Source organism: Aristolochia californica, unplaced genomic scaffold, assembly GCF_029961685.1.
Source record: "Aristolochia californica isolate CCGP_79_NKW_82.1479 unplaced genomic scaffold, dmAriCali1.0.hap1 SCAF_7, whole genome shotgun sequence".
In the NCBI taxonomy this organism is placed as follows: domain Eukaryota; kingdom Viridiplantae; phylum Streptophyta; class Magnoliopsida; order Piperales; family Aristolochiaceae; genus Aristolochia; species Aristolochia californica.
In genome coordinates, this window is record NW_027182268.1 from 37,540,368 (window position 1) to 37,563,829 (window position 23,462).

Below are 23,462 nucleotides of genomic sequence, written 5' to 3' on the forward strand. Positions count from 1 at the left end.
TTGTGATATGCAATCTTAATTCAAGGAAATGACATAAGTTCAAATGAAAAGGTTGCAAATGGAAATAAAATCTTGGCAGTGCAGCTGAAAAATCAACCAAATTTTTTTCAGAATCCTTTGCATAGTAGTCAAGCAGTGCTGCTCAAAATACAATCTCTAGCACTGCTGTAATCAACAGAAACTGTGGAAAATACAGATATGAAGTTACAAACTAAAATGAGATACTTTGCTTCAGCTTGAAATAGAACCATATTTTGTTTCACTGGTTCTCTATTTTGCTTCAGTCGAAACTGGAACATGATGCCAATATGTTTGATTGACAAAGGGGCTGTTCTCTGCTCGTTTGGGGCCGTCTCCCACTGAACTCACCTGAGTATTTTTATTCAATCAGACTACATTTGAAACGAATTCACTTTAACAAAAAAAAATGAACATGAATTCTTTTAAACACTAATAAAATTAACTAACTGTAAAATCACCCAAGTTGACAGAGCTAAATAAAAAATTTGGCCAGGAAACAAGAACTATCTTAGCCTGTCTATCTTAGAGGGCCAAGTTGCATGTTCTCTGACTTCTATATAAGCAGAGATATCTTTGTTGAATTTAATTGACTTAAATATAAATAGTTCAGACTTGATCTATGTGAGGCTGTATCCATTTCTAAAGAACAAAATACAACTTACAGTCTCAAGACATGCTGATAGAATGGTCATCCTTGGCAAGGCATCTAGTCCACGCTGAAGATAGACCATTTCCATTATCAAACAAATACGAGTTTAGAAGTAAGTCAAAGTTTAAAACCTTGGACAGTAACAGAAGAAAAAAACTTGATGTTCTACTCGACTCTTATAATAGAATCCTCCACAGAAAAATGCAGTTGATAGCACCATGAATCTGCAATGCCCAACTTCATCCAGTTTAAAGAAGAATAGTATGTGATAGAGGTCAATGCCATAGTAACAAGTGTTAAATAGAATGCGAGAATGTGTGTTTTCTATAGATAAATATGTCTGAAAGAGGGGAAGAGAGAGAAAGAGGATGAATATTCCAAATGTTTCACATTTCATTTGCACCATCTAGCTATCCATCAAAGGTTGATGATGGAAATGAATGATGATGCTCACAGTTGGATGGCATCATGATTCAACTAAAAATTTAGAAGCAATATCATTCATCAATGAATGGATAAAATTACACCAACTTGTGTGGTTGGTTCTTACTATAGCATGGTCAAAACAAAGTCAAGTTGAGGTGAGCCCTTTATTTGCATTTTAAGTTTTGGATAAACAATATGAATCACTTAAATTTGTCGAGATACCCATCAAAAGTTGCTAACAGCCATCGTAGCTATACTATCATACATGTTTCCTTTTCTGCTGTCCCCAGGAATTGTAGAAAAGGAGTTATTTATGACATTTGAGGAATAATTAAAAAAAGTATAAAAATCAACCATTTGATGATATAAGGCAGAATTAGGGCATACATGCAAGAAAACATTTCAAATGTAGTTCAACCACTGCCATTATCACCTACTTTTTCCTGCCTGTATTCTGCAGAGAGAACTACCTAGTCAGTGTGCTTAGAGAGAAGTTGGTTGGTTTGCAGTATGTCAACATCCACATAAAAGCCAAATATACTAAAAATCTCTAAAAGTAAGAAGAAAAACCTAAAATTAGTAGCAATTATTTGACCTAGTATTAAACAGTGAGAAGGTGAAATAGAGTATTTCCAAATCTAAAAATGAAGGTGATAACTAACCACATGTTTTTGTAAGACTGAATTCTATAGGTTCATAACCCTCCACAGGGATACTGATGGCAACTTCATATGAAGTATTATTATGGGCCTTGTCACCTGCCAAAGCAAAGGCCTTTTAACGAAAACTTAACTTATGATGGCTAATGGGTGCATAGATAAATGATAACAATCCATACATATCCAGTTCACGATTACGATAGTTGGTGACAAAGTCGTAGGCGATTTCCCATATGCCCCTGACTCAGATAGGTGGACATCTAATCCATTATCAGGATTGACCTGTAAGAAGAACAACTTTATTGTAAAACATTTACAATCAAGAGAAAGGCTACTGCAAAATGTATCATTGTACCTTAAATTTGGGTTTTCCCACTAAACCAGAAATTGTGGAACGTGCAGTCATATAAAGAGATAAATGGGTCTGCTCAGTTCTAAAGCTGCAAATGGCATTCAATCAAATAAATTTTCAGGAAATGTCTTCCTCTTGGCAAAGGAACCAGCCCAATGACACCTTAAATTGCTAACCAAAGCCAATTAATCATTTAACTCAAAGAGGAAGAAGTTTTTTAGCAGAAAAGAATGACCTCAACTCTGGATGAGGCTTCTCAAAACCCAGTTGAGTTGTTCCATTATACACCTGCAAGCCCAGAAATTACTCAAACTTTGTTCTCTCTAGATGTAAGGGTTACAAATAAAAATTCCAGAAATTTAGCAGAAGCACACGAGAATTCTCACAATTTCCCATGAGCGGGGATCAAAGCCAACAGTGAACCCCTCAAATACCCTCAGACCAGGCTTTTCACATGGGATAGGAAGATCAATAAGAACCTGGTTTACAAGGGAGAAAGGGATAATCAAATATATTGTAAGTGGAGTCTCTTTAGTATTCGCACTAGGAAGAAAATGAACTCCAGTTCTTAAATGGGTCATTGCTAACAAAGGGGCCACAAAATAATAGAACATGAAATGTGAGGGGGTTAGATTATGCCATGGCATGAGAATGTTAAAGTGAGATTATAATTAGACAGATTTCAGATAACCTTCTCTAGAAGCGAGGATAAGTAAATTAGGAAAATTTCATTGCACAAGAATATAATAAGAACTGGATATGAATGAGAATATATTAAATCTCCAGATTCAGTCAAGATCAATAAATGACCTGCACATGGTGGGATTAGTAACACTGCAGATGCATCCAAGCTCGCCTAAGAGATGAAACAACAGAAAAATATCATACTTCTGTTTATTGGAAGCAAAAATGCCTGACAGTGAAACCTATAAACCATAAAGCAATGCCTATTTTTGGAGTAATACATGAGCAGCAGGACTTGATAGAAGAAAAGTCAAAGTGCACAGATCAAAGACCCTCATACATAAAGCCTTACGCGATGTCTCAGAATGTCATGAGTAATAAGAATTTGCAATTGAAGTACTGCCACAGACACTGGAGTATGGGAAGGTGACACACCTTTACAATTTCATTTTAGACATTTTCTACATATTATATTTAGCTGAAATTGTGTTGTGAAGAAGTTACACAACTCTTATAACTACACAGGCAAAAAAGAAGAAAAAATTTGAACCATTTTCTATATCCTTGGAGCAGATCAAAAGTTGAGACATGAACCTGAGCTGTGCGACCCATCTTATCATAGGTAGTTTCACAATTCAACAGGGCTTCATTGTAGAAACGCTGTGCTTGTAGTGAATAACCAAAATGTCAAAACTGGAATCACCATATAGATAATATCTAAATCCTCAATGTAAAATCTCTTCCAGAATTAGGACTTTGGTACTAACCCACTAATATTGTACTAATACGGGCAAGATGCTCTCTCTCTACATATCATCACATTTTGCAGGGATTAGGGAATCAATTTTTTAATACCAAGAAAATATTAATTTGCATAATTGAAGCAGCCACTTACTTGGACAAAGTTCACATATCCCAAACCAGCAACAAAGTGATTGAATGTGGAATATCGACCAAAGTCAACATAACCCTGGTACACAGTAGAAGCACCTTGCTGTTACAATACGTTGCGTGTCTGATCAACTAAGCCTACACAATAAATAAAATAGCAGAAAGGTACTAAAGGGGAAAAAATAGAAAACAATATTGTCTAAAAAGACAACCAAAGGAAAATGTCTGGCGGAAAACCTGTTGTGATCAGGTCTCCACATCTTTACAGAACCGGACAAACATTATCTAGAAGCCTGCAATACATAATCATTATCTAGAAGCTTGGAACATATAAAATTAGCAGGACAAAGTACAAGAGATGAAGTTCTTTTCATTTGTAGATGAGAAAGTAAAAAACTGATAAAGAATTTGAATTGTGTAGTACTATAGCAGCTTAAGGTCTAACCCACTGGGACTGAAAAATGAAATGAAAAGTATACATTTAAGTGAATTGAGATACTATATCTTTCTGTTGTATTTAAAATGATGGCCGATCCAGTCAGTCTGAATTTACCTTTAAGGGCTACAACATCTTCATAGGAATGGCTGTTCAGTTGAGCTTTCCATGAAAAGAAGAATGTCTTTGTTACTTTTTTTGTTTGTTTGCATGTGTGAGTGTATTAGAGAGAGAGAGAGAGAGAGAGAGAGAGAGAGCAGAAAAAACGAAATAAGAGGATACAAAGTCAACAATCCGGCCGGTATTATCAAATGCATAGCAATTAGATTTTGGTACGACTACTGATGCGGACAATGGAATCTGAATAGCTGACATAAAAACAATGCATGAAGAAATATTAGTTCAAACAAGTCACAAAATAATACACTTCCAGATGTCAATACACAAAGATTATAAAATCATTCTGAAATATTTTACGACAGTAAAACTCCCACCTACTAGAAGACATAGAGATAAACAAGTCAGAAATCGAGCATCTGAAGACCTTCGAAGTAGAAGCATTTCTGAATAATTAAGGATAGCATTATGACCTTCAGCTATCATCATCTTCATCAAGGCTTGTAACAGCTATGTTGGGCTGGCTTGCTTTCAAACTACCTTCAGATAAACAAAAGAGAATTTACGGTTTCCAGACAGTTTTCCAACATAACATACATTAAATATCTTACATCGTTAACAGATGATACTGCCAAAAGAGTAGTATGCCCAATACGCTGGATGGTTCAAAATTTAGAAAGCAAATAAACTTGTTTGGTTCTTTGCCAAGTCTTTTCTCTCCAGATAGCGAATTTTCTTCGAGACTGTAATATTGTCTAGGTAGTATATTGTTCCGACTGTGCCAAATATTTGACCAACTAACTGATGTCCTTTACTATGTGTACATAGGATCTAGAGTTCAACAATAAAAAGGATGTCATGGCACTACAACCCAGCGATGCAACAACGAAAACTCAACAGAAATAAACAGGGCTTATCGAGTAACAACATAAACAAAGATCTACCAATTGCGATCCCTTCTAAATAAAAAATTTGAAATCCAGCGAACCAAACACGAGTTTTGATGCAGATGACATTTTCCGATTTTCTATTTGCAATCGAAAAACTAAGTAATTGGTGGAAAAATATTTCGAGGCAGAGTCCAAACATCTCTTACAGTAACGAGCATTTTATCATCTAGGCCCCAATCTGACAACATATCAAAGATTTTAAGTGACTGAAATATTAATTACTCATAATCCCAATCCCATTAAACATGATAGCAATCAGCTTTTGTATTCTTTACGAAATCCAGGACAAGACCGGAAGCTCCTTCTCCCCATCTGTTCCAATAACAAAAAAGAATTTTCCAGCTACTCAGAACTTTCGGTGATGTTTCAAGTATTTCAGCTCGATTTAAAATTTCGGTGTTGAACAATAACCTCAAATATCACGCATTTCTCAGAAGAAATCGAAATCAGAACAAAACTTGCCTGTAAGAAGAGTTATGCGGGACACGCAGAGGTGGCGAAGGAGAACAGAGGAAGACGATTCAGTATCATTCCACCACTGCCGCTCTCCTATCCTTGCTGCAAGCCGGAGATGCTGTTAACTCGGCTGGCAGAAAATAAGCAAGGAATGGACTCGATTTAGAAGGGTCGAGTCTGACCGACTGACCCCACCAGTCTGGTCAGTTCTAAATCCAAGTTAAGTTTCTCCCCAATTTGATCGAGTAGAAGAAAATTAGTCCGGTCTGGTTTGGTAAGTATTAACCATTCCCTTCACCCAATCCATAAATCTGATATGTATGGATGGCTCAAAATGCGCGCTCATATCGGCTAATATCCGATACGTAACGGTGTACGGGCAACTCTTGGGTCTCATCTCGTTCCACAGCGACTCCCCGCCCTTGAAAAACGAATCCGGATTCGCGTCCCAAGTCCGAACTTAGCCTGGATCCGGTCTTCTCCGAGCCCGTCTCGTCTCTTACCCTGCGGTGGAACTTCATTTCTTTCGTTTCAACTCTCCCTGTGCAGACGAACTCGAACCCTTCCACTCCCAGAGCTGGTCCCTTCTCTTCTGGTGGCCTCGCTCGCATTTCTTCACAGCCAATCAAGGTATGTCTTCATTATTCTGAGCTTTCTTTTTCTTTTCCCCCTTCCTCCAACCCTAACATGTGGGCTATTCGTGCATCGGTCTCGTCTCCTCCGGAAGCAGTCCGTCGGTTTCCTTTCCTCTCGGAGCTTGTCTATTCTTCCCTGTCGGCTTCGCCCGCCTTTCTCCACAAGCAATCGAGGTATGTTCTCGTTTCGAGTTTTTCTTTTTCCCTTTTATTTCGGTTTCTTTTTGTATTACTGAGACAAATTTTGCCTGTAGTGGGACTTCAGATTGAAGGATCCCTAACATGGTTCTCTCTTTTCACGAAATGTTTCTTCTCGTCTCTATCTGGCTCTCAGATCCGACGATTTTGTGTACTTTCCAAGCGAATTTTCGTTATCTCAAGGTTGAACCTATTTAATATCAGTCTGAGTAATTTCAGCAATTTATATCAGGAGTTCGTTATTTTGTGTAACTTTAATTAATGAAATACTATGAGCTATTTAAGTAGTTGTTGTAAACCCTGGAATGCTATATCGATTGAAGACTTCTTACTAGATAAGAGTTATTTAAGAAGCAAGTGTAATCTCAGAGAGTGGAGCTTTCTTTTTTTTGTCTTTTTTTTTTTCCTTTTGTTCAGAAGTAGATGAGTTCTTTTTCTAGTTATTTAGAGCTTCAAGTGTAATCTCAGACAGTGGGGCTTTCTTTTTTTTTTCTTTTTTTCCTTTTGTTCAGAAGTAGATCAGTTCTTTTTCTAGTTATTTAGAGCTCGATAGTATATTATGGTTAAGTAAGTGATCTGTCTAGCTTTGCAGCTCATAGCCGCCCTGATTAAGCTAGGCCATAAATCTGAGCCCAAACTTCTTGTCTTCATTGTTGAATTACTTTCTGTTTAGTTAATTAATCAACTATTACTGATTAGAGAAGTGATATGTCCACTGCATAATGATTTTCTTTGAAAATTGATACTTATTAATTGTTATATGCTAGCTCACTTGGTTAAGAAACTTTTTGCTCCTATTGAGAAGTAGCTGGATATAAAAGTACATAAATTATCTACTGTTTAGTCAAGTATTTCTAATATTTGGTATACAGAACAAGTTTTGTTCTGGGAAAATTATTTAGCAGCCTTGAGCATAAAGCAATCTTTTGCTCTCTGTTACTTCCTGCCTGATTTTTTGCATTCATTCTAAAGAGATCGGAACATTTCCAGTTTCTGAGCTATTACATCCAGCAATGAGTGAGGGAGGAGAAGATGCTGCAAGGCGGCGCTCTGCTGTTGCTGACTACAGGAAAAAGCTCCTCCAACACAAGGAGCTCGAGTCCAGAGTGAGGGGAGGTAAGTTGATTATTATTATTATTTTTAAATTATTATATTATTGTTTGTTTGTGTGCATTTCCAAATCAATTCTATGTTTGGGGCTTGATACTTGTTTTTTCTTTAAATAAGGCTGCTTGGGGGATGCTTCTTTCCTGTTTTGAAAAAAAAGAATAACTTTATGAAAGAAAACCATGAAGACAGTAATTTTCATTTCTTTCTTATTTGAAAAACAAAATTATGAAAACCAAGAGAAGGAAGAAAACAGACACCCTCCTAAATGAAGGAGCAACAAAGAAAAAACAAAAAGATGGTACTTATTGGAATATCTTATTATTTATAGAGCATGGAGATATACTTATTGGAGTAATAGTGGTTTTATTACATGAAAAAGCCCAAAACACTCCAATGAGGAAACTAGACCTTCAAAGCAAAAATGTGACCTGGTGGCGGGGATTGAAGTATCGACTTGATTACTTTTATTGAGTGAGGAGAAGGAATACACAACCTGCAAGCTGGAGAAATTATAACAAGGGGGATTATTAGAGTGACATAATGGAGATACACTCTTGCTTTAGCTAATTTATCAGCAGCAAAATAAGCTTCAGAAGTATTATTGTGTATTATACTTTGACATGGATATTTATGCTCTATTCTTGAAGCTTGGTAATCACTTAATGCAGATTTGTTGAATGGGAGTGATTTTTTCTTCTTTTAGCATATGACATGTCATTTCACTATTTTCTTAACGGTGAAAATATGTTTTTCTCATTTTACTTGTTGAGCTTATTAATATGTTTTTACCTTTCTCTTCATGATTTTTATTTCCTCTTGTGAGAATATTTTAGCTGTAATTCTGTCCATAGTGCCTGTTTGAGCGACTGTCTTTTTCTAAAACCTGGAAAATGCAGTTAGGGAGAACTTACGCGGCGCAAAAAAGGAATTTGCAAAGACCGAAGACGACCTGAAATCTCTGCAAAGTGTAGGGCAGATCATAGGAGAAGTTCTGCGTCCTCTTGACAATGAGAGATGTAGGTATTTGCCACTATAGTTAGTGCTGGAACTTTTCGTTACATTCGTTACTATATCCTTGTATTAACTATTCGAATCTAGTTTGATTTCTGATCACCCCTTGCAGTCACGGGTTTCTGTTGTTAAAGGTGTTGCAAGACCATAACTGTGTGGTTCATTGTTTTTCTTGGAATATTCCAGTGATTGTCAAAGCTAGCAGTGGGCCTAGATATGTTGTAGGCTGCCGCAGTAAGGTGGATAAGGAAAAGCTAACAGCAGGAACCAGAGTGGTTCTTGATATGACTACTCTTACTATTATGCGGGCTCTTCCACGCGAGGTTTGAAATCTTAATATTAATCATAGTTCAGTAGCAGTGGTTTTGAGTTTGATGCATCGTTCACTGAACTCTATCCTTTTTTTCCACAATTAAAGACGAGTTATTTTGTGATGATGTACTTTGCAGGTTGATCCAGTAGTTTACAACATGCTTCATGAAGATCCAGGTAATGTTAGCTATTCTGCTGTTGGTGGGCTGTCAGATCAGATTCGGGAATTGAGGGAGTCTATTGAGCTCCCTCTAATGAATCCAGAGCTCTTCCTCAGAGTAGGGATAAAACCTCCCAAGGTAACTGACACTTGATGCAGATCTTGTACCTTATGTTTGTGAACAGTGCGGCGTCAGAGCATTTCTTATTTTGTCTTACAAGTTATATCTGCCCATTGCAGGGTGTTCTTCTCTATGGTCCTCCTGGAACTGGCAAGACACTGTTGGCAAGGGCTATTGCCAGTAATATAGACGCCAATTTTCTCAAGGTTATTGTTTGTAATTGTTTTATGCTTTGGAAAAATTCTGTAGCCCATTATTTTCACTCTATTTAGTCTTGCTCTTTATTTGTTTATTTTTTCTAAAATGTATCATCTGTAAGCAGGTTGTCTCAAGTGCTATAATTGACAAATATATTGGTGAGAGTGCAAGGCTGATCCGTGAAATGTTTGGTTATGCACGTGATCACCAAGTAAGAATTTATTTCTTGTTTTTCTGTAAGTGTTTTGTGTATATATATATTTGAATATATACACCTATGTATGTTCTCACCCATGGGTCTCCTAATCCTTGTGTTTTCTTCTTGGTTTCATAGCCTTGTATCATTTTCATGGATGAAATTGATGCAATTGGTGGACGTCGTTTTAGTGAGGGAACAAGTGCTGACCGTGAGATCCAAAGAACTCTAATGGAACTGCTGAATCAGCTTGACGGGTTTGATCAGCTTGGAAAGGTATTACTCTTTTTTCTTTTTCTTTTTTGAAATAAGGTGTGAATATAGGTATTACTCTTTTACTAAGCAAGATATTTTTCAGTATATTATGTTGCTTTCATGAATGATATTAAGTGAGAAATTTGGTGGTCTGTGATCTGGGGATGCAGGTTAAAATGATTATGGCAACCAATCGGCCTGACGTTCTGGATCCTGCACTTCTCCGTCCTGGGCGATTAGACCGAAAAATTGAAATTCCTTTGCCGAACGAACAATCAAGAATGGAGATTCTTAAGATCCATGCCGCTGGCATTGCTAAGCATGGTGAAATCGACTACGAAGCAGTCGTGAAGCTTGCAGAGGTCAATCATACCATTCACTACTTAAAAAGTTCATTCTTTTTCTTCTTCTTATATTGTTTTATGTACTTTTTTATCTGAATTATTTCTTTTTCCTTTTTCAAAAATGTTGTAGGGATTTAATGGTGCTGATCTGAGGAATGTCTGCACAGAAGCTGGCATGTCAGCAATTCGTGCAGAGAGAGACTATGTCATCCATGAGGACTTTATGAAGGTAATCTTTCTTCTTTCATTGGTTATTTTATGGATGGAAGGACCACTTTCTATTCATATTCTAGTTTTAGGATGGGTTCTTTGGTTCTAGAATTAAAATTCTTTTGATGCCCTTTCATTGTAATTGCATAATCAACTAATTTATTTTTTACCATCTTTCTTATTTCTATATTCCTTTTCATGGGTGTAACTAGTTCCATCATGAGATGTAACCTCTGTTCTTCAGAGGGATAGGTAGATCATTTTCGTTCAGGCATTTTAACAGTCATTTGAATATAATAGGTTGGTACTTTGGTGTTTTTTTAGCCTTCCCAAAGATTCATCAAATGGCAAAGAAAGGGTATTTTGAATGTTATTCTTGTTCAATGTGATATCTTATAATAACGCTATAATCATTTTGTTGGTACTGAAACTTGTCTTTGAGTGAAGAGATTTCGCCTTGGAGATGAGAGCCATGTTGAAGTAGTACATTATTTTCTATAAAGAAATGGTCGCAACCCGGCCCTGATCTTGCAAATTCCCCAAATACGGGTTTGATAAATATTTTGATATGCGGTGAAAAGGATTATTCTAGGATTTCTATGATCATGAACTGGTTGGTTATCTTTTGAAAATGGATAGAAAAATTGATGTTTTGTAAAGACGTTAAAATTTTGGTGGAAAAGGTGTCCCTTGTATACACAAGAACCCTGTAGTTGTGTGATCCTTTTTTTTCTGTTTTTAGAGCACTAAAGTATTTAGACCAGATGTTTCAAGTATGTTATAGTCCTTTTTTAACTATTTGCTAACACCTGCACTTTTCTGTCATTTCAGGCTGTTCGGAAGTTAAATGAAGCAAAGAAACTTGAGTCAACTGCTCATTATAATGCTGACTTTGGAAAAGATTAGGTTATTCTGTTTATTGTTTGAACCGTGATGGTAGGGCAATGCAGATTTCCTTACCAATACCATTGAACCCAACTGCAACAAACTGTGTGGGCTGTTACTGAAACCTATACTGAGAATTGTTTCCAGTCAACCACCGAGAGAATCATGTTACTGTTTTGTTTGGTGCGAATGCATTCAGGCACATGTTGCGGCCTGTTGAAGAATTTATGTGGGAAACCATTTTAGTCAAATATCTATACTGAGATACGCAACATGCAATCCCTTTATCAACGCTGTTAATTAATGAAATTTCTGCCTGTAGCTAGGTTGGGAGGTGTAAACATATGATTTATTTGTGTGAGATGAAAACCCACGAGGGTCTTGGAATTTAAATCTCATTGACTCACAATTTGCAAATGATGGAAAAGGGTGTGCATCTCTACACTGATTGTTGTGGTAGCTTCTTTGGCGTTGGAATTTTTTTTTTCTGATAAAAAATGCTTTGGAAACGGTGAACCAGTTATGCAACGTTTTAGTAGCATTTTCTATGCCTGGGGTCTTCCTCAGGCTTTTGAACGCTCAAGTACATCAGTTCTTGTCTGTTATCTCAAGAAGGGTAACGACTGAGGAACAGGGAAATCTGCTGGATAAGATGGGCGGCCAGTGAAAACAGTGAAGAGATTTCGCCTTGGAGACGAGAGCCATGTTGATTCTGCACTGTATGTCTGGTTGGTCGGATCGACATCATGCCAATTGGACACTTGAGAATGGAAATTATTTGTACATCACTGAAGCACGGCAGCCGGGCAGATAAAATATGAAGAAGCCAACATCTTGAACCGCCAAAGTGCAGCGTCAAAGATGTGCTGATGGGAATTTATGAGGACGAGGATATGAGGTGGCGCCCTGCACCTGAACGGCGTTTCCGGCATGGCTGACGTAGGGACGCTGAAGTTGAATAGTATGTCACTGATGGTTCAAACTCCCCAGCAAGGAGGCCTTCTTCGCCTTCTCCCTAAGCTGCACAGGTAAATGCAGAAAGCCAATCCAGAGAACAATCGAGCTTCATTAACTCAAGGTGCAGGTAGTGGGCATTTTCACAGACATATCTATCTTGTCCGAGTCTCTCCGTCCCATTCATTAATGAAGTAGAAACTGGTAAAAGATAAAGTATTTGGTTATCTGAATATTAGAATACTTATGTGTTCAACCCTTCGAATGCAAGATCAGTCAATCGGAATAAGTATATTTTTACGAATGACCTTCAACCATTCCGTCTCTTACCCATTTTGCATCTGGTTCGCTTTCTTTGACCTCTCAATCTCATTCTTTATGCTTGCAATCTCTGCAATTAAAATTTTGTCAACCATGCGGTGAGCATAGTATGAAAAACACAAATTGCTCTAATCACCAGGACTTAGTTTCCTAATTAACAAATTAATCATGACTTCAACCACAGGACTCCGTCCTTGCTGTTTACCTCATTTCACCATATCGATCAACATCATCATACATTAACTAACCATAGACTTTTTCTTTCTTTCTTTTCTTTTCATACCGTTCTAGCTCTAAATTTCTGATTATGTATCCAACAGGCATAAAGAGTAAAAAATTTGAAGAGATCAACTTCAACATGCAAAATTTTCCACGCATAAAAAACACAAATTGATCTAATCACCAGGACTTAGTCACCTACTAATTAACAAATTAACGATGACTTCCAACACTAATTAGAATTTTTTACACAGCATGAATGTCAATGACCGTTTCTAAGAGCTAACAAGTCCTACCTCCAAAAAGTAAATTGCAACTGACAATATGCACTGGACAACGACCGAATACGTTCAGATGATTCTCTCAAGCTTCTGCATGCAAGCAGCAAAGAGACTAGAGAAATCCCATTTTATATTCAAAATAATAAGCTCCATTAAGTAAGGCTTCTCCATATAAGGAGTGAAACCCAGAGAGCTGTAATAGGTGAAAGTTGAATAGTCCCAGCCTTCAAGAGCTTCAGTAAAGAGATCCATGAAGTATCTAAGCCTAATAGTCTTTGCATTTAGTACTGTTGCATTCGTGTTGGGGACGATGACAGCCTCTGGCAATGGAGAAGACTGTCTCAAGTATGATTACTATCATGAGACATGTCCTCAAGCAGAAGTCATTATTGCTGAAAGGATGCATGCTTTTATCCAGAAGGACATAACCGTGCCATCGAAATTGATAAGAATGCACTTCCATGATTGCTTTGTGAGAGTACGTAGGCAAAATTCTGTTTCTTCTTACCACAGAGATAATATTAATTAGCAAATGGTAGGCTTGATCTCTGTGTTGGGCTCTCTTCATCTTCTCTGTTTTTCCTGTTTCAGGGTTGTGATGGGTCTATTCTGATAAACTCTACAACGGACAACCAGGCAGAGAAAGACTCCCCCAAAAACAATCCAAGCCTGCAAGGGTATGAATTTATTGATCAAATTAAAGAAGCTCTGGAATATCAATGTCCCGGAGTCGTCTCGTGTGCTGATATTCTAGCATATGCTGCCAGAGAAAGTGTTTACGAGGTAAGAGTATAAACGTATAAGACTGCTCTATAACTACTTCACGGATGCAGTACCTCTCTCTCTAGTTGAGATTCTCACTAGTTCTCTTTGCTTTTTTTTCGTTAGTCTGGTAATTTCGAGCATTACCCAGTTCGAGGAGGACGAAGAGATGGTAGGATTTCTCGAGCTTCGGATGTTTTGGAAAATATTCCACCTCCGACCTTTGAAGTCGATCAGCTGTTACTCAGCTTTTCTAGGAAGGGCTTATCACTAGAGGAGCTGGTCACCCTCTCAGGTACTAAGAAACAAGTTCTGTAATTTACATGTAAGTACAGCATAAACTTGAGAGAGACACCAGTGATCCAGCAATGATCCTGAAAAATTTACTTGCAGGAGCACATTCTATTGGAGTGGCCCACTGCTCTGCCGTTGGTGGCAGGCAATTGAACTTCAACAATACTGGTCATCCAGACCCAACTCTGGATTTCATCTTGGCAAAAGCACTGAGAGAAGAGTGCCCTGTGATTCCTGGGGGGGACGATCCCATCGTTTTCATGGACAGGTTCACGCCAACCATTCTGGACCACAGATATTACGAGTTCTTGTTACAAAACAAAGGGCTGTTCACATCTGACCAAACACTTCTCACCAATGAACTTACCAGGAGAGAAGTAATGGCTGACGCGGTCCACCCTTCTTCTTGGGAGAAGAAGTTTGTGAAGGCTATGATCAAGATGGGAGAGATAAAGGAATTTACAGATAATAAAGGAGAAGTAAGAAGGCACTGTGCCTTTGTCAATCTTTACTGAGTGAAGTAGTAGTCCTCATATTCCTCTTATCTAGATTTCATAATCGTGCAATAGAGTTGGTGAGTTGTAGTAAAAAATAAACAGCTGCGAGAGAATCATTTGTAAAACATGTCTTCTCCCCCAAGTGAGTCTGAAGAAAAATAAAATGTGTGATTTGTGGAGAACGGTGATTTTTTCTTCTCTTCCGTTTAATCCATTGAAAGAAAGACTTGAAGCAAAACTGGATACTCCCAGTAGAATTAAATCGCAATATCACAAAAAAAAAAAGAAAAAAGAAAAAAAAAGAGTTGTATGAGAGATGAACAATCTTTACATTTCCTCCTTCAACTCCACTGCTCAATGCATGGAAAATGAAATAATAATACAAGGAGAGGGTTTGATTCCTAGGCCACTTTTCTGGGTTTGATTCTCCTCCCGAGTTTGTAGTTTACCATCCTAACGATCTTGTAGAACCAAAAGGCACTCACCAATTGCAATCCCAAAGCCATTCCCTGAAAATCCAAATACATACAACAGGATCAGTCCTGATAAACCATCTCAAAACCACCCAGATAGCCACCAAAAAAAGAGTCACCTTGATAATTAAAGGATAGTCTGCTGTCAAAGTTACATATGTAAGACATGGTCCACCGATCATCCTAGCCACAGAAAAGGTCACTGCAAACGCAATCTGCAAGAAATTTCAAGAAGTTATAATGACCAAAGCCTCACAGAATCTAGTTTTTAGTCAAGTTGTGCGGTGGAAGCCATTGAAAACAAAAGTCTTGAGAACTCACATCGGCTGCCAAATTCAGGTCTGAATCCCTGTAACCCAGTTCCTTGAGGAGCTCCCTCAAGTGTAGGAAGGGGCTAGATATCTCCGTAATGAACATAGTTGTAACCATCTCTGATCCACACTATGCAAAGAATCAGAATTCAGAAAAGCCAGTTACGATTCTGAAGTTAACTATTCAACAGCGAGCAAAAACAAGGCGAAATGTTTCTGGTGTGGAGAAATAGAGCTTACAAGCTTGTAGGCAAGGCCAGCACCGATTCCAACTATGCTGACTATATGATGAACTGAGTTGTCTAGGCTCACTTTTTTGTCAAACAGACAACATATCAGATCATAAATGAGGTAGGATAGGGTGACCGTCAATATCTGCATCTGCAATTTTATGAACACTAAAATTCAAATACGGTGCAAATTTGGATCCATGACAGAGATCGGAAGAAAGAGGAACCAGAGAGAAAGAAGTTGCAAGAAGGTTTGCTGCTGAAGAAGACGAAGAATGAACTGAATTACCTGCAAAGGCGATGATGACCTAGAGGCCGGAGGACAAACAGGGCATCTCCAGTCTTGAACAGAAAAACAAGCTAAAGAGACGGCCAATGTCGCATGTACTGTAGACACTAGTCGATTGCAGAACTCAAAGGATCTATTCGGAAGCAAGTTTCTGAGTAGTACGAACAGTGCCCCCCAGCAAATAACTCCCAGAAAAACGAGTCTCACTAAATAATCTTCCATCTTGCCTGCTTTCCCAATCAAGGCGAAGCAAGCAGAAACCTCGAGCGACTCCTGTGTAATTGGTGTTAACCCAGAAAGGAAAATATGGGAATATTAGCTTTCTCCAAGGGATAAGGTTTTAATTCACTTCTGGAGCTAACTGCTAACGGATGTCAGCTCTTCTTCCGACAGAAAATAGAACGCTTGCTGCTTGAAGGGCTTCCAACGCCATCACCCAGAACACATGAAAGGATAAGAAAATCTCCAGTTCTAGCTGACAATGAAGACTGAAAACAGATAAATCAGAAAATCAAGCGATCGGTATTTGAAATTTAGAACGTTCAGGCCAAGACCTCGAAGGAAACTATCAGATAAGGGAAGAAATCATGAAATCCAAATTCACTCATTTATAGTCGTACAGCTATATCAGAAACACCGGGATTCAGCACGGATATGAACTGTCGTCGTAATGTTAGGTGGGCTAGCTTCATTCCGTAGAGCCACCCAGACCAACATTTATTAGGATAGTGACCAGGATTCGAAACTCACCACAAGTAGAGGCAATTACAGGCAGCCGGATTAGGCGAGGACCCATTGTTGATTCCGGTTGTTCAACTTATTTAAACAAGTAATAGAAAACACAGGTTTTAATAAAGAGCACAGTTGTAACTACCAACGTGGAAACCAACAACCTCATTTCTTTCTTTGCTGATATCTGCAGCGGAGAATTCAATTCAGAATTCATTTTCTCTTACAGAATGAACGAACGAGAACAAACAAGCCAGAGATCCAATTGGTGGATGTCTACGGGAAGAAACAGGGGATCAAATCTGGTTAGATCACATTAACGGGAAGCCTTTTTCCTCCACCTGTATGATTTATGTACTGGGCCAATGACATTTATAAGGTTACATCAGAAGAAATTACCCATCTTTGCTTCCGAGTAAAGCTCTTATTTTTTTACAGGGATTTTCTTGCCTCTGTCTTTAAAAGTTATGAATATAAAAAAATAATAAAATGGTATTTTATTAATAAAATCAGATAGATTTTTGTTTAATCTAAAATAATATAAAAATTACACAGTAAAATAAAGTTATTAATTTAATTAATTATAAAAAATAAAATACTTAAACAAAAATGTTTACTCTAGATTAAATTATTACTTTTACGATATATTAATTATCACTATTAAATTAGTAATTTTATATAATATTAAAAATCATAAATATAATAAATAAAATATTTTATTAATAAAATAATATAAGTATTTCCGTTAAAATCCTTAGAAAGGGAAGGAATCTAGACCCTTCAGGAGAAGTACTGCTTGCTTGTCTCTGTCGGGCTTTAAGTATGGATTGGGTCCAACATAGGCCTTAGCCCATTCCAATTCCCCTGTCTCTGGTCCTCCGTAACCGACTTGTGTGCGGAACAACAGAGATGGGTGAGGAAACGGGTTTGTCTTTTCCAGCATGGAGATTTGTAAACTTGCTGTGCAAAATCCGGGACCTTGCAACTTCCCTCGGGCATTTGACGCCCATAAACACCTAAAACCATGTCAATTTCGCTGTTTTTCTTCATCGGACGGCAAGATATATTCCTCACCTGTCGCGAATCGGATGTTTATATTCGGGGTAGGATTCGTCGGGAAGTTCTTTGCAGCTCAGCTGAAGAAGGAAGGATGGTAGTTATGATTTTGTATCGTTGCTATTTTGGGTTAAATTTGATGTCATCTTCTTTGATATTCAAATCAGTGCCTTTTGTTTAGTTACTCCAGGGAGCCAATTTATCATATTTTTATCAATTTGTATTTTTGCGTAAGGTTCCTAGGTTCTTATATTTTGATCGCTTTTTGCCGACTTGATCTTTCTGTTGGATGACAGGGAACTACTTTCTCAAATATGGTATAGTAACTAGGCACTACTTCTACTTGTTTATTGAAAACATAATTGATTTTTTAAGAAACCGTGTTTGAGTATTAAGATGCGTCTTTGTAGTATTGGAATCTGATTGTTCTACATTCTCTTCATTAAAGATTCTGTAACGACTGGGTAAAGAAATCAACCTAACTGGTAGCTCTCTATTCACTGATGGATGTGCTCATCTTTGGATTGCAGGGACATTTCGGGTACTTGTCAAAGTATTACTAAGAAGAAGGAACTTGAAAATATGGGACTTGAAACTTATCTTTTCAACGCAGAGAGCGAAGAGTAAGTTGATCTTTTCGTTCTTCAATTTTATAGATGAATATTTTCTTCCTCAGTTTTGTTGTTATTGTGGAAGTTGAAAACAAAATACAATAATAACAATCCAGAGCTAGGATTTGATCCAGATCGTGGAAAATTGTCCTGCTTTTTGCGCTTACTTTGAATTTGGCTTTCAAACAGTCCTAACTATCTACTACCAGTGAAGAAAAGACTAACCATTATGACCTCCTTTCCAACACGTCTGTGAAAGTCTCCTCCTAAGTACCACATTGCTTGTTTATAAATGGAGATGGATGGATGCCTCAGTCAAAACGACTAAGTAAAAATGAATTCACAGACAATCCTTCTGAAACATAATGCAGCTACCAATGAGGTTCAAACTTGATGGAGCAAATTTAAAGCACATTCCTGCAATGCATCACATAAATGATTGGATTTGAAATTCATGTGGAGCAGCAGCATTGTGAAACAATGAATAGCTCATGCACCTGGATGTATACACGTCAGTTTTCCACATTTTTTAGGAGTTCTGAGCTACTACTCCATCTCCTGATTCTTCAATACTAACTCGTTTATGACCTTCCAGGAGCTGGCTATACAGGGATATGGCATTGACTATGTTCTTTCCATCTGTTGTTCATTTTTGTGGTTATCTGTTTATATTTTTCCTCTTTTCCAGCTTCAAATGCCTGACGAGTCTACAAGATACTTCTCATTTGCTCATCTCCATCCCTCCCATATTAGGTCTTGGTGATCCTGTAAGTTATTTTCTGGTTTTATTGCTGCTGCTAAGATGTTTATTTTTTGCTTCTTTCTGAATATAAATATGTTTATTCTCTTTCTTTCAGCTACTCTATCTACCTTCCTCTAATTCTGGCTTCTTGAACCATTTACTTGTTGCATGTCATGCAGTTGCTTGGTCTTCATCAGGATCTATTACTAAGTAAACTGAGCAATGGAAACCTTCAATGGCTATGTTACTTGTCAACAACAAGTATGATTGTGTACAAGCCCTTACTTGTCTGATGTTATTTTCATTTTCTCAATATTGCTTAGTTATTGTGAACTATCAACTTGATTATCTGAGGTATTAAAGCATAGAGTGGGTGAAACATGCAAATGGTAGCATAGCTGGTCAGAAACATGAACCATGTATTTAGAGTCTAGGTATGATGCTCTTGTATTTTCTTTTTATCTTCAAATATTGGTTGATGCCAGCCATGGTAGTGGTGGCTTGTGAATATTCCAGGCAAAAAGAGGAAGAGGAAAAGCAAAACATTTCTAATAGTGGACTCCAATATATGGAGTGCCTGATGCTAAAGATAACTCATAAACACAAACTCACATTCTTCGGTTAACTAGTTTGTATTGTTACTTACCATTGCGCCAAAAGACCGGTTTGTTAGCGAAGGCGCAACATGCATATTAAAGACAAGTCATTCCAACACTCCCCCCCGCACGGGGAACACCCGTGTACAAATGCAAATGCACAATCCCACCTATACGGGGACGGCCAAAGACAAAGTCCCACCTATGCGGGGACGAAACAAATGGGGGGAGCGGGACTCGAACTCGAGACCACCTGCTCTGATACCATGTTACTTACCATTGCGCCAAAAGACCGGTCTGTTAGCGAAGGCGCAACATGCATATTAAAGACAAGTCATTCCAACATGTATCAATTAGTGAATCTCAAAAAGTTGACTCTACACTCGAAGCTAGTTAATGGTTGCATGCACCCTTAGCTGTACTAGGTATTCTGTTAGCCCAATATCAAATCAAGCCGAATCAAGCCGTTCCATTCTGCCTCTTGGTTTAGCTGAATATAAGTAGCATTTGTTCTGTACAATGCTGGTACAATATCTCCTTTCTGTAGTTCCATTTGAAGCTCACTCAACATGAAAACTAATAAAAGTGAACAGAGCACCGGGACTCGGATATGTGATTTTCTAATCCATGTTCATGAAATTGCTTAGGGGACTCTTATTCTCTATTGTCAACCTTTATGTGCCTGCCTACACTTCTTGAACTGTCTTTCTAGGTTACAGGTGTCTATGGAGACTCTGGTGGTGCATGGGTCGATGAGAAGTAAGCATTTGGTTTTCTCTTTTCATTCAAGGACTTTCTTGTATGAATATGGAGTCAATGATGCCATTCGCTAACACATCCCTGGTCATATGCAGTTATCCCGTGAGAGCTTCAAGTGAATCAGCTAAGGCAAGGTTAGCTGCTGAGGAAGGATGGTTAGATTTAGGTTATGCTCTAGGCATACCAGCATATGTTTTTCGTCTTGGTGGCATTTACGGCCCTGGAAGGAGGTATTTGCTGTACCATGGTATAGCTACCATCAAGCTGACTATGCGTATCTAATTGCTTGCCATTAAGAAAATAAAATATTTATGCCCTTTCTCAGTTGGAAGCATTTTTATCTTAAGATCCAACTTTCAGTGTGAAAAATCACATATATTGGGTTCTTGAATTTTTTTCTCTTCTAGGTAGCAAAAATTTACATAAAAATATTTACTTGAAACCCATGGTTTGGATGCCCATACTTTTAGATATGTGAGAGCAAATTTCCTAAATTCATGCTGGGATTATGGTATTATTACTTGCTTCAGTATCAAGTTTCATAGCACCCTAACCACTTCATCTTTTACTGAAAGTAGACTAGACATTTTTTTTTTTTGGAGGAATTACTAAAAAGTTTACTGTTAACAGCATGTGAGAATGCGGAAAGCAACTCTTTCATATAAATTAACCTTGTAGGGTGACAGGACTACATCTATGAAACTAAATTTTTATTGGTGTGCCTGGTAATGGTGGGTCTTTTCTACTGATCCTGTTGTCTTCTTTTTCCTTCTAGTGCTTTAGACACCATCATCAAACAACAACCGCTGTCAAAAAATCAGAGGAAGAGAGATTCTACAAATTATACTTCACGAATTCATGTAGCTGACATATGCCAGGCCCTCACGGCCAGTATGAACAGGCCATCATCATCTGGGTAGGACTTCTCAGCTTGTTTCTCTATACGCAGTTATGCCTTATAACACGTACTGATGTTAATAATAATTATTTGATTCTATTAGTTGAACACATTTTCTCTCCTCTGGATGATTTACGCAGCTTCCGACGACCAGTTGATTTAGAATAATGAGAGTTGTCTTCATGAATTTCAGAGTATACAATATCGTGGATGATGACCCGGCTGCAAGGGCTGAAGTTTTTGTGTTTGCCAAGGAGCTGGTCAAAGAGAAATGGCCCAGCAAGATAGCAGAAAATATCTCATCTCCGGTCGCCACCACTCTCCAGAAGAAAGATGATTTGAAGGGAGAGAAGCGAGTATGTAATGCCCTCATGAAGAGGGCATTGATGATAAATCTTTTGCACCCAACTTACAGATCGGGCTTGAGGAGCATCGCCGAGTCTCTGCACAACCCGTTTCACTAGAGCCGTAAAACCTCGGGTCTAAATGTTCAGTAAGGAAATTGATAGGGTTTTCCTTCACTTGAAATACTAAATGTCTTGGTAACAATAATTGACTTCCAAGATGGGTGTCTGGGCATCATTGTAATCTAATGCTGTCGTCCAATTCACTATCAAAAACAACACCAGACTTGCAACTGGATTTTAAAAGAATTTCATCTTTCCATCGGACTCTGAATATACTCTAAAAAATTTCTTGACAGTTTCACAAAAAGGATGAGAATGGCCATAAGAGGCGTATTGGTTACACATTCAATAGAGTTCAGAGTTGGTAGAAATACGAAGACGACGAGGAGGGCGAAGAAGAAGAAAAAAGTATGGCAGAATCGCCTGGCATTAACGATTTGGAGGCGAGAGTGCGAGATCATTAAAGACAACATGGAAGAGTGAATTTTCAGAAGACGTAACAGAGAAGAGAGCTTCGGAAACTGTCGCTTCGCAAAAAACTGAAAGTGAGAAGAATTATGTTTTTTGTAAGAGTCTCCTGTCCATATCCCTTGGGCCGTGAGAGGAGAAAAAGAGTAACGCAGAAAAAGTAAACACCATAAAAGTCTGATCACAAGATCAAATCTCAATACATTCAACAACTTACAAGCACTCCAGATAAACATAAACACTAACAAACAGTTCTAACAGCTTATTCATGGAGACCACTGGGTACACACTGCAACTATCCGTTAACAGATGGAACTCCCCTTTCTTAATTTTTATTTAAGCTAAACCGCTCTATTCTTTGTGGGTACCAGGCAGCTTTTCTTTGATCTTCTCCATCATTCCTTTCTTCTCGTGCCCAGTCCCGTGAGTTCCGCCATAGTCCGTCCCCTGCGTTCCGCCGTAGCCAGTTCCCTGAGTTCCGCCGTGGCCCACTCCTTGAGTTCCGCCGTAGTCCGTCCCGTGCGTTCCGCCGTGGCCAGTTCCCGGAGTTCCGCCATAGCCAGTTCCCTGAGTTCCGCCATAGCCAGTTCCCTGAGTTCCGCCATAGTCCGTCCCGTGCGTTCCGCCGTGGCCAGTTCCCTGAGTTCCGCCGTAGCCAGTTCCCTGAGTTGTCTGACGCTCGTCCTTGTATCCGCCGCCCGGGATTTTCTCCTTGACCTTCTCCAGCATTCCTTTCTTCTCATGCTCTGGCCGCGTTCCGTAACCGTAACCGGCCTCGTCCTCGTCCTTGCGCCCGCCAGGGAGTTTCTCCTTTATCTTCCCTTTCAACCCCTTCTTCCTTCTCACCCCGTGCTCGTCTTCCTCCGACTGTGAAACAAATTAATGCGCGATGAATCCCAATATTTCTCTTAAACATGGAAGTACGTGACAGTACTACAGCGACATATCTACATACATATATATATATATATAGGAGACGAACTTACAGAGCTGGAGCTACTGGAACGACGGAGCTGCTCATGACCGCCAGCACCGACGTCGGTGACATTTCCATGAGTCTTAGTGACGCCGCCGTATCCTCCGGTGGTACCAGAAGAGTAAATGGGTTTGCCATACTCGTCTACGTCGGTCGCTGTTTGAACCGGGTTACCATACTCGCCCGTCTGGCGACCGCGGGTCCCGTAGTCGTCGTGCAAATCCGCCATCTCACCTTCTTCCTTCGGTTCCTACTCAAAGTAAACGACGATTGCAACGATGTAGCTGAACACCAACAATCTGCAAAAGCTGAT

The 23,462-nt window shown here is 38.6% G+C and overlaps 6 protein-coding genes across 23 annotated transcripts; 3 read left to right on the forward strand and 3 right to left on the reverse strand.

Annotated features, from left to right (window-relative positions):
• Positions 1-65: 65 nt before the first annotated feature.
• LOC137936800 (uncharacterized) lies at positions 66-5,762 on the reverse strand. Of its 15 annotated transcripts, none has more exons than XR_011109577.1 (13): positions 5,648-5,762; positions 4,613-4,775; positions 3,687-4,486; positions 3,559-3,597; positions 3,386-3,451; positions 2,494-2,586; positions 2,343-2,395; positions 2,111-2,195; positions 1,935-2,037; positions 1,759-1,854; positions 1,484-1,550; positions 684-737; positions 66-359 (listed from the first exon to the last, which is right to left on the reverse strand). XR_011109577.1 is itself a non-coding variant. In XM_068781692.1 (12 exons), the coding sequence occupies exons 5-11, from the start codon at positions 3,401-3,403 to the stop codon at positions 688-690; spliced, it is 498 nt and encodes a 165-aa protein (XP_068637793.1). In that variant the 5' UTR covers positions 3,404-3,451; positions 3,559-3,597; positions 3,687-4,486; positions 4,613-4,775; positions 5,648-5,762; the 3' UTR covers positions 66-359; positions 684-687. The 15 variants fall into 15 exon arrangements, 7 of the variants coding, with proteins under 7 accessions (XP_068637793.1, XP_068637792.1, XP_068637790.1 ...); XR_011109576.1 differs by having other exon boundaries at positions 66-369; XR_011109575.1 differs by having other exon boundaries at positions 66-369; positions 684-894.
• A 308-nt stretch (positions 5,763-6,070) lies between these two features.
• On the forward strand, positions 6,071-11,669 carry LOC137936685 (26S proteasome regulatory subunit S10B homolog B). 2 transcript variants are annotated; one of them, XM_068781512.1, is made up of 12 exons: positions 6,071-6,271; positions 6,372-6,450; positions 7,447-7,590; positions 8,481-8,600; positions 8,782-8,918; positions 9,045-9,206; positions 9,308-9,394; positions 9,511-9,597; positions 9,721-9,858; positions 10,008-10,199; positions 10,312-10,410; positions 11,223-11,669. In XM_068781512.1, exons 3-12 carry the CDS (start codon positions 7,488-7,490, stop codon positions 11,295-11,297), a joined length of 1,200 nt encoding a protein of 399 aa, XP_068637613.1. In that variant the 5' UTR covers positions 6,071-6,271; positions 6,372-6,450; positions 7,447-7,487; the 3' UTR covers positions 11,298-11,669. The 2 variants fall into 2 exon arrangements, with proteins under 2 accessions (XP_068637613.1, XP_068637612.1); XM_068781511.1 differs by having other exon boundaries at positions 7,465-7,590.
• Positions 11,670-12,206: 537 nt separating this feature from the next.
• On the forward strand, positions 12,207-14,622 carry LOC137937404 (peroxidase 5-like). Its single transcript, XM_068782464.1, has 5 exons — positions 12,207-12,304; positions 13,337-13,529; positions 13,643-13,834; positions 13,940-14,108; positions 14,207-14,622. The coding sequence occupies exons 1-5, from the start codon at positions 12,207-12,209 to the stop codon at positions 14,620-14,622; spliced, it is 1,068 nt and encodes a 355-aa protein (XP_068638565.1).
• A 192-nt stretch (positions 14,623-14,814) lies between these two features.
• LOC137937023 (uncharacterized) lies at positions 14,815-16,467 on the reverse strand. Its single transcript, XM_068782037.1, has 5 exons — positions 15,908-16,467; positions 15,629-15,769; positions 15,399-15,518; positions 15,197-15,292; positions 14,815-15,113 (listed from the first exon to the last, which is right to left on the reverse strand). Exons 1-5 carry the CDS (start codon positions 16,127-16,129, stop codon positions 15,006-15,008), a joined length of 687 nt encoding a protein of 228 aa, XP_068638138.1. The 5' UTR covers positions 16,130-16,467; the 3' UTR covers positions 14,815-15,005.
• A 1,037-nt stretch (positions 16,468-17,504) lies between these two features.
• LOC137936793 (uncharacterized) lies at positions 17,505-21,962 on the forward strand. Of its 3 annotated transcripts, none has more exons than XM_068781674.1 (8): positions 17,505-17,789; positions 18,223-18,315; positions 18,992-19,070; positions 19,225-19,306; positions 20,361-20,400; positions 20,496-20,630; positions 21,176-21,316; positions 21,492-21,962. In XM_068781674.1, exons 1-8 carry the CDS (start codon positions 17,578-17,580, stop codon positions 21,760-21,762), a joined length of 1,053 nt encoding a protein of 350 aa, XP_068637775.1. In that variant the 5' UTR covers positions 17,505-17,577; the 3' UTR covers positions 21,763-21,962. The 3 variants fall into 3 exon arrangements, with proteins under 3 accessions (XP_068637775.1, XP_068637777.1, XP_068637778.1); XM_068781676.1 differs by having other exon boundaries at positions 20,496-20,534; XM_068781677.1 differs by having other exon boundaries at positions 17,705-17,792.
• Positions 21,963-22,334: 372 nt separating this feature from the next.
• On the reverse strand, positions 22,335-23,427 carry LOC137937706 (dehydrin DHN4-like). The gene is made up of 2 exons (XM_068782829.1): positions 23,160-23,427; positions 22,335-23,040 (listed from the first exon to the last, which is right to left on the reverse strand). The coding sequence occupies exons 1-2, from the start codon at positions 23,376-23,378 to the stop codon at positions 22,525-22,527; spliced, it is 735 nt and encodes a 244-aa protein (XP_068638930.1). The 5' UTR covers positions 23,379-23,427; the 3' UTR covers positions 22,335-22,524.
• Positions 23,428-23,462: the final 35 nt, after the last annotated feature.

Excerpts from the sequence above, each read along its gene's own strand:
- LOC137936800 (XM_068781684.1), bottom strand. Across the intron at positions 2,196-2,342 it reads AAGCCTCATCCAGAGTTGAG|CTTTAGAACTGAGCAGACCC; the intron begins GTCATTCTTTTC and ends TGCCATTTGCAG. Across the intron at positions 1,647-1,758 it reads CAGTCTTACAAAAACATGTG|AGATTTTTAGTATATTTGGC; the intron begins GTTAGTTATCAC and ends TCTTACTTTTAG.
- LOC137936685 (XM_068781512.1), top strand. The coding sequence starts at position 7,488 with ATGAGTGAGGGAGGAGAAGATGCTGCAAGGCGGCGCTCTGCTGTTGCT. Across the intron at positions 10,200-10,311 it reads CAGTCGTGAAGCTTGCAGAG|GGATTTAATGGTGCTGATCT; the intron begins GTCAATCATACC and ends AAAATGTTGTAG. Across the intron at positions 10,411-11,222 it reads TCCATGAGGACTTTATGAAG|GCTGTTCGGAAGTTAAATGA; the intron begins GTAATCTTTCTT and ends CTGTCATTTCAG.
- LOC137937404 (XM_068782464.1), top strand. The coding sequence starts at position 12,207 with ATGGCTGACGTAGGGACGCTGAAGTTGAATAGTATGTCACTGATGGTT. Across the intron at positions 12,305-13,336 it reads CTTCTCCCTAAGCTGCACAG|TACTGTTGCATTCGTGTTGG; the intron begins GTAAATGCAGAA and ends CTTTGCATTTAG. Across the intron at positions 14,109-14,206 it reads GGAGCTGGTCACCCTCTCAG|GAGCACATTCTATTGGAGTG; the intron begins GTACTAAGAAAC and ends ATTTACTTGCAG.
- LOC137937023 (XM_068782037.1), bottom strand. The coding sequence starts at position 16,129 with ATGGAAGATTATTTAGTGAGACTCGTTTTTCTGGGAGTTATTTGCTGG. Across the intron at positions 15,770-15,907 it reads GGTCATCATCGCCTTTGCAG|ATGCAGATATTGACGGTCAC; the intron begins GTAATTCAGTTC and ends ATAAAATTGCAG. Across the intron at positions 15,114-15,196 it reads ACTATCCTTTAATTATCAAG|GGAATGGCTTTGGGATTGCA; the intron begins GTGACTCTTTTT and ends TTGGATTTTCAG.
- LOC137936793 (XM_068781674.1), top strand. The coding sequence starts at position 17,578 with ATGGAGATTTGTAAACTTGCTGTGCAAAATCCGGGACCTTGCAACTTC. Across the intron at positions 19,307-20,360 it reads ATGTTACTTGTCAACAACAA|GTGTCTATGGAGACTCTGGT; the intron begins GTATGATTGTGT and ends TCTAGGTTACAG. Across the intron at positions 20,631-21,175 it reads ATTTACGGCCCTGGAAGGAG|TGCTTTAGACACCATCATCA; the intron begins GTATTTGCTGTA and ends TTTTCCTTCTAG.
- LOC137937706 (XM_068782829.1), bottom strand. The coding sequence starts at position 23,378 with ATGGCGGATTTGCACGACGACTACGGGACCCGCGGTCGCCAGACGGGC. Across the intron at positions 23,041-23,159 it reads GTTCCAGTAGCTCCAGCTCT|TCGGAGGAAGACGAGCACGG; the intron begins GTAAGTTCGTCT and ends TTTGTTTCACAG.